Source organism: Castor canadensis, chromosome 1 (genome assembly GCF_047511655.1).
Source record: "Castor canadensis chromosome 1, mCasCan1.hap1v2, whole genome shotgun sequence".
NCBI classification, from domain to species: domain Eukaryota; kingdom Metazoa; phylum Chordata; class Mammalia; order Rodentia; family Castoridae; genus Castor; species Castor canadensis.
In genome coordinates, this window is record NC_133386.1 from 77884264 (window position 1) to 77897589 (window position 13326).

A 13326-nucleotide genomic window follows, 5' to 3' on the forward strand; every position below is an offset into this window, starting at 1 on the left:
TACATTTATAATAATTGCATAATTATATATAATAATTACATAAATATTGACAGCTTGAGTCTATTAGTAAAATGAAAATGAACATTAAACAAATTCTTTGTAATCCTACCTACTCAGGAGGCAGAGATCGGGAGGATTGTTAATCGAAGACAACCTTGGGCAAATAGTTCACAAGACCCTATCTCTAAATACCCAACACAAAAAGGACTGGTGGAAAGGCCCAAGTGGCAGAGTGCCTGCCTAGCAAACATGAGGCCTAGAATTCAAACCCCTGTACCACAAAAAAATTTTTTATGTCCCTGTAGGTATAATATAAAATGTACAATCATATGAATTTCTTTAATTCTGCGAGCTGTTCTAACAGTTAGTGTAGTTACTGTGAAGTCCTTCCAAATTAGCTGCGTATTAATTCAAAGAACAATTACCAGAGTTAGGTGCACTTGTAAATGTAGCTAAATGTTTCATTCACAAGATACTTTTCTTCAAATGCCTATGCTGCTGTTAAGGTCTAGTTTGATTTAAAATTATTTGAGAAGATAAAATTAAATCTAATGCTTGAGGGATATATTAGGTAGAGTATTCTTACAAACCTATTTTTCTCTCTTCATACGCAGTAAAATACTGCCATGTATATTGCCTAAAATTTATTTATAGAAAGAAACATTCAAAGACTTATATTAAATAAGAATTGAAATATATTAAATCTGCCACTACACAGGACTCTATTATAGCATTATTACATTTGTTTGGTACTTTGTTATATATATTAACAAAATAACTTAGTAAAAAGAAAAAGGAAAATCTTACTTGTTTTAAAGTTTTATCTTTTTACTACAACTTTCACTTAGGCCCCTTTTAAAATATAGTAGCAACTTATTCTTCTATTTCAGACAAATATAGACAAGTGAGATTTTACTGTATTTTCAAATTTCTGTAAATTTGTATTTGGGCATTATGCTTTTGTCTTAGGTACAAATACCTGTTCCTTTTTCACTGTGGTTGTATGGGAAGGTGGTGGTGAACTTGATTTGAGTTACTACATCTAGGTAATAATGCCTTCGTAAAAGTCTGTCCAGTGTAACTTCTACACTGACACACTGTGATACTATTTGATATGCGGTGGAGTTAAGTGTATTTAAGATGGGCCTGTCTGAGATTCCATGGAGTTTAAATATTTAAATACTACAAGAACTTGAAATGAAATTATCTCACATAAATATTCGGATCCACCCACAGCCCTCCACAGTACAGTTACAGTGATGTTACAGTGTTTATTTTGAAAGAGAACAATGCAGACACTTATTTTTACTTTCTTATTGTAGGCTCCCAGCAGTCTTATGGAGACCCTTGAACAGCATCTAAATACATTAGAAGGAAAGAAACCTGGAAACAAGTATGCATTAGTTGTATATTATAAGTAAGACGAGAAATGCTAGAGTTTTCTTTAGAAGAATGAGATTTGTCATGGTACAACTTATACTAGTACAGTTTCAGGGTGTGCTTTATTGTAATTCTTCTGGGTTCCCCCAGGACCCATGCCTTTCCTATTAACTATGACAATATGAATTACCTCATGTATAGGCAATCTATCTGCAAGCTAATGCAGCAAATTAGTGGATTGTTTCTTTGTTGACTAAACCAACTGATTTTACCGTTAGGAAGAATTCATAGTACAAAAAAAAAGAGTTTCTCATGTTTAAAAGTTAAATCTGCTATAGTTGAACACATAGCATGAGTTAAAAACAAGCAGAGTTTCACAAGCATTATTGAGCACTCTTCTATGTTACCAACCTCCTTGTGAAAAAAAAGCAAAGCCCCCAAGTATAGTTTCTGTGACTCTGGGCTCTCCTCCCTGACCCATTAGCCATTGCATGCTGCTGACATCTTACTCAGAGATAATTTTATGGAGAGTAGCAGTCAAACAGCGATGAGTGCAGTTTTACTGCCTTTTCATACCCTTGTGTTTGGGTATTTACATTTGTGACTGTTTTCCTTCATTGTATGCAGAAAATGTCCACGTTCCATCTCTCCAGTGGGTATAAACCTTGTCTGTTCACAAAATCCAGTGCTTTCTGGTCTTTGTGTCTTGCTCCAACTATAATTCAGCCAGTGTTGGACCTACACTTGTCCTGCCTGTGTAAATCTTATGCAACCTGGGAGGGCCACACATGATTTCAATAAATTTTCTGGTTCTAAAGGTTAGGAACTTTTTTATACTTCATTATATGGACATTTAATATAGATTTTTCCATGGAGCCAGCTTGGAATCTCTCATTGGTGATACCAGCTTGATGCTTATTGCATTTAGATTGACAGCAGAAGTCAGCAGAAGCAATGGACGAACCAGTCATTGCGGAGCCAAAATCTGTCCATGGATTTTACCTGTGACAGAGCTGTCAAAATGCAACTCCTTTCTGACTCTTCTCTCTCTCTCTCTTTTTTTTTTCAGCATTCTCCCATAACCTAGACTTGTGTCCTTTTTTGTTACTTTTTTGCTGGGTATTAGCTAAGTGTTATTTCTGTCATCTTTTTCCAAGTTAGTATATAGAAATTATTGCACCTTTTACATTTTCAGTGGCAAGCAACAGGAGAGGAATCTTTCAGGCAATTATGGCAGAGCTACTTGGATTGATGGATGGCAGGACTTCTCTGGGGCTCTACCAGGATTGTTACCACAGTCCAGGGTCTTCCCCAGTTTGGGTGAGGATGTGGATGATCAAGTTATTGATAGAAGAGTGCATTAAAATCACAATACAAGATGTCCACTTCAATTTTTGGGGGGCCACCTTCTATTAGGGTATCTAGGAAGCCAGATGAGTTGCATGGGGTTTACACAAATGGAGGCAGAAAGCTGAGACAAGTCCCTGCTCCCATGGCAAAGGACCTTATTAGCTAAGAAAATATGCATGTCCCCTAGAGTTAGTCTCTCCCTTGTGACATGCTATATGCACAATGCAAGTCGACTTCTCTGCATATTTTTTCCTAAGGGCCTTCATACCCTGCATAGGTTCATATTCTCCCATACCTCCTTCTTAAAGCTACTGGTGCTACAGTCACCAGAGAAACCTCCTTCCCTAGCTAGAGTCTCCTTCGCCCTAACTTCAAATCTAAATTCGCCCCCTTTGGCCACTACAAAGTGTTTTTGGAAAAATTAGCCATGGACAGTTACATCTCTAGAGAAGTAGAATAAAATCTCAATAACCTTTCATTTGAATTACCTATTTCCTAGAATAATTTTTATCTCTGATTTAAAATCATTTTATGTTTGTCATATTTCTTTTTTGAATTGGCAGAAACCACATTTGAATTTGTCTTTTGCTTATTCCTTGCTTTAAAAATAAATGAACTACAGTAGTTAACTATTTTCTTCTTTGTATGTCCATGCTTACCTGGGAACTTAAGTGAAGGGTGAGTACTATATTGAGTGATGTTTTTTGCATTTAGTAACTATTAAAAATGCAAAAAAAATTCTTAATATCCCACATTTGGTATGTAGATCATATCATTCTAAGCTAATTTTTATCCATGTTGTGTATCTGTGGCTTTTTATTCTGCTTTATTTTTGTCTTCCAAGGTGACTAGCATAAATGGTTTATTTTCTTTTGGGTTTCTTGACTCACAAACAATAATCTGTCTTTGGTATATAAATATTCCTCTTAGATTTTAGAAATCAAAATTTTTTCATTTATTGGGTGAACAAAACATTTCTCTGTGATATGACAGGAGTGCCAGAAGGCAGTTTTTCAAAGAAAATTTTTTAAATTGTCCTTTGTCATCCACCAGCAGTATAACATTTTCTAACCTCTACTTAAGTATGCACATAAAATGTAGCATTAGCAAATGTTTGCTGTGAAGATAAGTATGTTCTTTCTGTCCCTTGTGCTCATTATTTACATTCCTGTGCAATACTCTACGACATATCTTTGTATATTTGTCTGTTCCTATTGTTCCACAGGATGAAAGAGATTCATTTTATCCTACATATGGGTGTACTAGGTATAAAGGGTGTAGGAAACCCAAAATAAGTCTTTTATTATTAAAATCATTTGTAAATTACACATAGGTTTTTCACATCTCCATTTTTTTCTGACTAGCATTTATATCAAAACTGCATAGGGATTATTGTTGTAAATCAGATAAGAAATACAAAAATTCTCCTTTTGGCAGCTTAGTATTGCCATATTACTATTAGCATATTAGATATTACTACTGCCTGTCATACTGCCATGCTGAAAGGAAACCAGTGAACGGATCTCTTCTAAAATGACCATTTTGCTTTAGTTTTCCCAACTTCGTTCACAATGCACTGTGCTTTTCTAGATGAAATTATAAAAATAACTTGATCTTTAATAAATATTATCTCTATATAAAAGATTGTAACATTTTCTTTCATAAAGTAGGATGGAAAAGCCAAGCAAGGAATATGTAAGAAGCAGCAGTTGCGTAAGAGAGGAGCAAATGGTCCAGGCTCGTCTGTGTTTTCTGTGGGGCAGGCTGGAATGTGGAACAGGCAGATAGACTTAGAGCAGAGTCTTGAATCCACCATAAATAATAATGACACTTGGACAAGTTATTAAGCTCTGTGAGCCTAGGAGCCTTCAGATTTTAATCAGTAATTAATGGTGATTTTTAAAACTATGCCCCCCCCAAACACCCCAGATTCTCACCTGTTTTAAAACATCATGGCAAACACTAAATCTAGTCCAAGGGAACAGAGATTATCTACCTTGATAGCTTAGTGTCACAGAAAATATTTTTAAGATTTCTGGTTAATTTATTGATTATAAAGTGAATACATGAATATATTTTCATTTAAAATTTCAAATAATACAGAAATAGTTTAGAAAATGCTAGGCATTGTATGAAGTGCCAGGATTTAAAACAATGGGATGAGTTTCTTCACTTCAAGAATTCAGCACACAGTGGTGGAGACAGATAATTAAGCAGTTTAAGTTACAATGTGGCACATGGATAATTGCTGAACAGAGACAGTGGAAGGTTTTTATTTTGCCTACTTAATCCAAGTGTCTTTTAGTAATAGCATTCTTGTGGAAGTTTAGCAAACTATTATGCCAGTTATGATTTTTCTTACTGAGATTTGAGTACAATATCCTGTAATAGCAGATAGTGTAATTCTGTCATTTTTACCATATCTTTATTTTTGCTATGGGGCAGAAGATATGCTATCAACCTTTATGTATTGGTTGTGAAATATGTTTTAAAAGTTCTTGCTTATTCTCAGTTCTCCATGTCTCATTGTGTCTGTACCACAAAGAATTGGTTCATGAAACTTTCTTGAAAGAGAAATTAATTATTCCTAGAAAGTTACCAGGTCAAATGGCTTTCATGGTTTTATTTGTTTTGTTTTTTAAGAGTTTAGGTTATTATTTTCTTAGGTTTTATATAAATTTAACTCCCTTCCTTTTCCATATCTATAAAGGGAAAATGGTGGAAGTAGAGAAACTATTAGCCAAAACCTCATTTTAAAGGATTTCAACCTTATACTGTCCTAGATTTTTAGATTCCTAAGTAACTTTCTATAGATACATAGAACACTGTATCTCTTTATTTCAGTAGATCCTTTGGAATGAATAGTTACAGATAAATGTTTATCCACAGAGATATTCATCTGGCATATAATATTGTAAATTGGTAAAAAAAAAGTCATAATATTATACAAAATACTAGTTACTTTCTGCTGATTATCTACTAAGTGTGATATCTTCTCTGTAGATAACTGGAAAGCCATCCTTGCCATAGAGCTTCTTATTAAAATATACTTTTGTCTCAAGTTAGTAAAATGTGACAATTGTCTCCAAGGCATTTGCTAAAAATAGGAGATACAACAGTCAGTGCTACAAGTAATGTGACTTAAAAACCTTTTTACTCCTTCCTAAATTCCCTCTCTTCCTTAAAAATAAGCATCAAAATTTCTGTTTTTTTTCAGGCTCCGTTTAGTTGTAACAGAATGATGGGAATATTGTTCCTAGAGAATATTTTTCCTATTGCAGCAATGAAAATAAACACAAACTTTAGGAGTATGAACATGAGTGTTGAGTCATATTTCAAACTCAGGGCCTATATGGATCTTTTTTCCCCTGGGGTTCCCTTTTTTAATGTCTCACATCTCACAGTTATGATGAAATGGATCATGATATGTATTAACCTTAGTGAGTTTTCTAACTTTTTAAGATAATAAACCAGAGCAATTTTTAGATTGTGAATAGCATACTCCTTCCCAAGTCTTGGCAATTTTTAAAAATCGAAATTCAGGCAGTTTGTTTTTGGAGGACTTAGTCAATAATGGTTAATCCCAAGGATTCAGTTGCTAGATGTATAGAAAATAATTTTGAATTCAAGAATTTCTAGCATGAGAAATTAAGTCATTAGGAACATTGGACGAAGATATCACAATTGAATAAAAAAGGAAAAATATATTATTTGGGAAGAGGAAGAGGACTAAGAGAAGCAGGGGACAAGAGAGAGTAATGGGGGAATGATATGATCAAAGTATATTATACATGTGTATAAAAACGTCACAATGAAACCCATGATTTTGTATAACTAATATATTCAAAAATGATAAAAAGTACTTTAATAACTTAACCATTATTTTAAAAAACTCTATGTGAAAACAATTTAATGTTTGACATTGTGATATCAAACTTAAAAGCTTCTACAATTGTATTCTTATGTTGCTTTTAGATCTGGTGCTCCCTCTCCCTTAAGTAAGGTAAGTTTATTTTTTTGCCATTTTGTCATCTTTAAGTATACAGTTCAATGGCATTAAGTATCTTCATATTGATTTGTGGACATCACAACACACATTTCTCACCTTCAAGAAATGGACATCTGTACTCATTAAACGATAGCTACCCAGTTGTCCTGGCCTCCGATCCCTGGAAACTACCATTCTACTTTCTGTCTCTATTGATTTGACTATTCTAGGTACTCCATGTAAGTGGGTAATATTTTTGTGATTTTTACTTAATGTGTCTTCAAGGTTTGGTGATGTAGCATGTGCCAAATTTCCCATTTTTTAAAAGGCTGTGTAATATTCTATTGTACCTATGCACCACAGTTTGTTCATTCATCTATCAATGGATACTTGAGTTGTTTCCATCTTTTGGATATAATGCGTAATGCTGCTGTGAACACAAGTATAAAAATATCAGTTTGAGGCCCTACTTTAAATTCTTTGTGGAATATACCAAGAAGTAGAATTGCTGGGTCATATGATTTAAATTTTTTTAGGAAAAAGTAAGTTACATTTTTATATATTCTCCTTCATATTAGTTTCTCAGATCAATATAGTAATTATTTAATTTAGCCTTCTGTTGGAGCTAAATGTTTGTAAAATAGAGATTTTCATATATTTATAACTGAAAATAAATGTGTCGGTGTAATGTGTTACTAGTTTTAAAGCCATTTCATATGTTCTAAATCACAATCCCATGAGATAGGTAAGACACATCATATTCTGGATATTTTAATGGTAGGTAGTCTGTTACAAAAATTTCAGTAACTTTTTCATCTCCACATCTCTTTTTTAGCATGCTGAAGGACAGGATTAGGGTTATAAATGATAACCCTATTTGCCATTGAATCTTTCAGCAAAAATGTACCCGATTTTCTTTCCTTTTTGACAGATTTCCATTGTGTATTTGCTGTCATATACTATGTACTATGCCAGTGCTTGACTGGATGGCTGCCTAAGATTTCCTCGGGACCTTGAACAAACAATAAAAGTAGACAAACAGGCAGAACACTTTCTGTTTTTTTGTTTGTTTGTTTGTTTTTCTGACACAAAGCCAAATTAAAAGCAATTATGTCTATATGAAAAATTCCAACCTATGAATTTTGGGTACAGTGCGGTAAAGTTGTGACATCCTCTAGGATGATCTGTTTTGACATTCTGGCCAAATAAAATATTGCTGACATTTCCTTTTTATAACAATAGGATTTCGTTGATTCTGTTTTCCTAGGTCTCATATCTCCAAGATTATGGTTACCAGGCATTTTGCTGGGTTTTTGTAGACCTTCGTTGCTACGTTCATTTTGGTAGTAGTATTTGTGGTCATTAAGATTCTCAATGTTGTTTCATAATGTCACCTTTTCTAAGCTCATTTGCATATGTTTGTTACAAATAAAAGTCTTTTTTTAGAGGAGTTGTCAATGGATATTATGTAATTAACATTAGTTAGTTTTTTTCTATTCCATTGATGATCTTTTGTATTCTATTTGGAAAACTTGAACTTTTGTTGAAGACAGAGGCTTAAGTTGCAATTTTTCTAAGCAATAATATCCACATTATGCATGTGTTTGTCTCTCTTGAAATACTGAATGTTTGATAATTATGTATCTATTGAATTTTGACTTCTCAATTAGCCATATTCTTGGATAAATAAATATTAAGCAGGTAATTTTGAAGCCTGGAATTTCCTATAAATTTCTTATCATCTATTCTTTTTTTTTAAATGTTCTTTATAAGGGCTGAGCATTGTGGGTCATGTCTATAATCCCAGCTACACCAGCGGCAGGAGATAGGAAGATGGTAGTCTGAGGCCAGTCCAGGGGGAAAAAACTGAGACCCTACCTGAAAATAACTGAAAAAGAAAAAGTGGGAACTGGGATTGTTGCTCAAGTGGGATTGTTGCTTTATGCCTAGCAAGCATAAAGCCTTGAGTTCAAATCCCAGCACTTCCATAAAAGTGTTACTCTTTCATTAAACTTTCTTTAAATTTTGTTCTGTTTGAAATCAAATGTCTAGTTATGGCAGTAACTGATGGTCTTTGCTTACCTTGGTGTTCACATATTTTACTTGCTGTTCTCATTCCCATCTACAAGTTAAGTATCAGTAGACTGAAATGTTCCAGTAATCTTTTTCTTCTGAATACAAGGGAAATTAAATGTAGTAGATAAAATAGAATTAGGATAGTTCCTACACAATTTTTAAAATTTTCTTAACATATTATTTGACCATTAGCTTCTTTTTAAAAATTCCTGGAAAACAAGGTTTTGATTTCACTTTTATTTTTTATTTATTTCCTAGAGTGATAGGATATAGTCACAATATCCTCAAGCTGTCAGGCACTTAAATCTTGCTTGTGAATTCTTTTCTGCCAACAGTGAACTATTTGTTAAGTCATCTGAGAAGCCTTTATATGAAATCTATTTAGGATGAGAAGAAGAAAACAATGGCCTTGATTTTATAGCAGTTATTACAATTGATAATTTTTGGAATTTTGGACAGCTAGTAAGATCTTTCTCAATAATTTTAGGTTCAGAAAATACATTTAGCTTTGATTTTAAATATACAAATAAAAGTCACTGTAAAATCAGGCCAATTTCTTTCTGAAATTTTTATGTACATGAGATTTAACTTTTAAAACTTGAGGCATGTTTTGTCCAATAGTGATTATTTATTATAGTTTTTGATTTCAAATTTTCTTGAGGTTTTTCTCCCATGAGGAATTATCCAAAGAAATAATAATTGCTGAGATGTCATAGGTTGCCCAGTGCAAGTTCTGCTGTTCTGTGTCAGTAGACTCACATCTGATGAGAATGTGTTGTACATCTTCACTTTCAGTCTTCTCCAGTCACAACCGTCACGTCTCCTAATTCTACACCAGCTAAAACTATAGACACATCTCCACCGGTTGACCTGTTTGCAACTGCATCTGCGCCTGTCCCAGTCAGGTTCGTTAATGAGTATACAGTGAATTCTTTATTCATATTCTAGTTAGGTTTTTGTTTTACTATTATGTACAGTGCTCAATTGACTTTGCCAATGGAATCTAATCCTAATAATTTGTGTTTGGGGATTATTTTTTGCTACATACAGCAAGTTCTTTTATACTCTTATAGTTACTTAAATCATGAAGTCATCAAAAAGACCTATGCGGCACCAATCACACATTCAGGAAAGGAAATTGAGGAGTCATGCACACACTTCGGGCTCTCATACCAGCTGACATGGAAAATGTCTACTAAAATCAATTTCTTCTCGTGGAGAATTTAAAGGTGTTTTAAAGGACTTTAAAAACCAACAATGAACTTGCAGTTGTAGGCTGGTTAGTTGGTATATTTGAGGAACTCAAACTCTGCTGGTCACACGAGGCCTTTGATATTGCTAATCCATACATGAGCAGTTTTGAGAAAGCTGGGGACGACTGTACACTCTGAAATCTGAGAGCTGCTTACAATAAGTCACTAACTCATAGGGATTTCCTCAAATACTAATTTGGGGCCAACTCTATTTCTTTCACCTCGAGAGGATTCTAGTCTCATTTTATATTATCTGTGACTCTGATTATGAATGCTTAAATTTGGAGACTTGAATTTTGAACTGAGCAATAAATCCATGTATTGTATCCGTGTTAACTGTGTGTGTTAGTCTTTATTTGCTTAGTTCTGATTTTTATAAAGCAAGCTTGGTAAAACCAGTCCTTTCTGCTTTTGCATGAAGACAAATTGCTTCTTATGAAAGCTTGAACCTTTTATTTTCGATTTTTTGCAATGCTGGGGATTGAACACAGGGCCTTAGGCATACTACTGAGCTATACCTCCAGTCCTGATTAAGCTCTTAATACCCTTAATGCTAAATATGTTTTCCTTTTCTGTTACTTAATCCAACTGTATTTATGAAATGAACATCAAAAATAGGCAATGCTTTTAGGAGTTTTGATTTTTTTTTTTTTTTGATGGTACTAGGGTTTGAACTCAGGGTTTCATGCTTATGAGGCAGGTGCTCCACTGCTTGAGCCACACCCCCAGTCCTTTTTGCTCTGGTTATTTTGGAGATATGATCTCACATTTTTTCTAGGCTGACGTGGCCTGTGATCCTCCTACTTTAAGCTTCTGTTACTGCAGGTACATGCCACCATACCCAGCTTGTTGCAATTGAGATGGGGTCTTGCTAACTTTTTTCCCTGGGCTGACGTGGAGCTGCAGTCTTCTGATCTCATTCTCCCACATTGCTTGAAATGACAGGTTCACACCATTGTGCTCAGCTACTGGTTGAGATAGGGTCTCATGAAGTTTTTGCCTGGGCCTTAAACCAGGGTCCTCCAAATCTCAGCCTCCCAAGATGTTAGGATTACAGGGATGAGCCACCAGACCAGGCTTAAAATATTTTTAAGGTAGCTGAATACTTTCTTCAGAAGTATATTACTTGAGCCAGGCATGGTGGTACTATAATCTCAGCTACTTGGGAGACAGAAGTAGGAGGATCACATTCTGAGGCCAGCCTAGGCAAAAGTATAAGACACTATCTGAAAAATAAACTAAAAAGCAAAAGGACTGAGAACATAGCTCAAATGGCAGAGCACTTGTCTAGGAAGTACAAGGCCCTAAATTAAATCCCCAGTACCACAAAAAAATATGTAGTACTTAGAAACCTAATATGTAAAAACAATAAAGATGGAACTGTTTTTATGAAGATGGATATGGAGCCCAGAACCCTGTCAGCTTGATGTCTGGTCTGGTAACCTTTACGCCAACGTCCTCAACTTTGAATATACCTGTGAACCTTAAGAGCATCATGTAAAAACAAAGATTCAGATGTAGTGGATACAGGGTAAACCAGAGATTTTGTGTTTCTGACAAGGTCCCTGGATACTGCTAGTTTGGAGCCCATAGATTGAATAGCAAAACTTAGGCTCCTACTTGGAACTTACGCAGATAAAGAAACTTTGAAAAGTACAGCACCAACTAAAAATAAAGAATATAGAAGTCATTTTAGGGGCATCCTCTTACAGGCAAATTTTATATATTAAAATTACTGACTATTTACTTTAGTATTCTTTGGCTTATGAGTTTTTCTCAAGACATAATTTTTTCCTATATAAAATATTTAGACAATAGAAAAAAGATAACCTCAAGGTTATGATTTTATAGAACGCTACCTGTGGATCAACTCTGGTTCATTTTCTGCTTTTATGAATAAAGTTTTATTGGAATAAAGGCCTGTTGATTTGTTCCTGCTTTGTCTGTGCCTTATTTCGTGCTACAATGGCAGAGTTGAGTAGTAACAGAGGCCACTCAAAGCCTAAAACACTTACTTTCTGTACCTTTACAAAAATAGTTTCCAATCCTTTTATTGGACCTAACATATCCAAAACCTTTGATGTTTTCTACATAAGCCTTTGTTTTAAACCAGCTTTACATTATAACATTTCAAAATCTGATTTTGAAGTTCTGTTTTCCTTTCAGTGCTTCTAAACCATCGAGTGATCTCCTGGACCTCCAGCCAGACTTTACTTCTGGAGGGGCAGCAGCAGCTGCTGCACCAGCACCTCCACCACCTGCTGGAGGAGCAACTGCATGGGGAGGTGAGTAGGACCAAACAGGCCTGCCATTTCTTTGGCCATTTTATGTGGATATTTTTATCAGGACTGTAAGTGTGGTATTTGCCTTTTGATTATCCACAATGGTGTTAGAAACATGGAGAGAAAATGCTAAGAACAGCATCTACCAATGGAAATACATATTAAAAGAGAGCAGAGAAAATACCTATAATACAGCAGAAATGTCTGAGTAGCCATACAGTGTTCACTTTAAAAGCTGGAACGAAGGAAGCATTTTTCTTTGTGATTCTACCGTTCTGATTATATTTAGCAGTTGTTCTCTAGAGAGTCCAACTTGAGAGGGTGGAGTATTCCCATGGAATTTTGAGGGTCCTTGAGGCATCATTTCTCCTTTGGTTGTGTCGTGCATAGTTCCTGGATCCCTTTAAGTCTGAATTGGTTTTATTACCTTGCATTTGACTTCATGCACTTGAAATCTATTACAAATTCTTGTTTGTGACAGAAAAGCTCCATACTACACTGACTGGGAGAAATCATACCTGAATACTTGATTCCTGTTTGATTCATGAATCTCTGAAAAATCAACCTTTTACAGATAATTTGATTAAAACAGTTTAATACTAATATAAAATTAAAGTAATTGCATGATTTTCAAAACTACATGGAATTATTTTGAATACTGTGCTTTACTGCATTTAAACTACCAATAAAATTTTCACAAAACTTAAAACATAAAATATACAACTATAAAATCAACATAGATAAAAGACTTAGTAAGCAGTGACATGGTAAATCTGGCTCAGAGCACTTGCAGGACCATGGTATTTATAAGAATGTGAAGTGGAGCGTTAGCATAAGATGGCTAGATAGACTCAAAACTGTTACTATCCTGCTGGGCAATAAAAATCATGACTTTGAGGTTACTTTTTCTTCTAGACAAATTACTGTCATTGCTAGCACACAAGATCTATAAGTTAATATAATGTTTCAGAATCTGAGTCCTTAATTAACAGTAAAT

The 13326-nt window shown here is 34.5% G+C and overlaps 1 protein-coding gene across 11 annotated transcripts in view; it reads left to right on the plus strand.

Annotated features, from left to right (window-relative positions):
* Snap91 (synaptosome associated protein 91) overlaps positions 1-13326 on the plus strand; it is a 133937-nt gene that overhangs the window by 74004 nt on the left and 46607 nt on the right. For all 11 annotated transcript variants that reach the window (XM_074078775.1, XM_074078758.1, XM_074078803.1 and 8 more), the window contains exons 10-13: positions 1323-1393; positions 6706-6733; positions 9590-9699; positions 12214-12332. In XM_074078775.1, coding sequence (XP_073934876.1) covers positions 1323-1393; positions 6706-6733; positions 9590-9699; positions 12214-12332 — 328 coding nt within the window. The remainder of the gene's footprint in view (positions 1-1322; positions 1394-6705; positions 6734-9589; positions 9700-12213; positions 12333-13326) is intronic.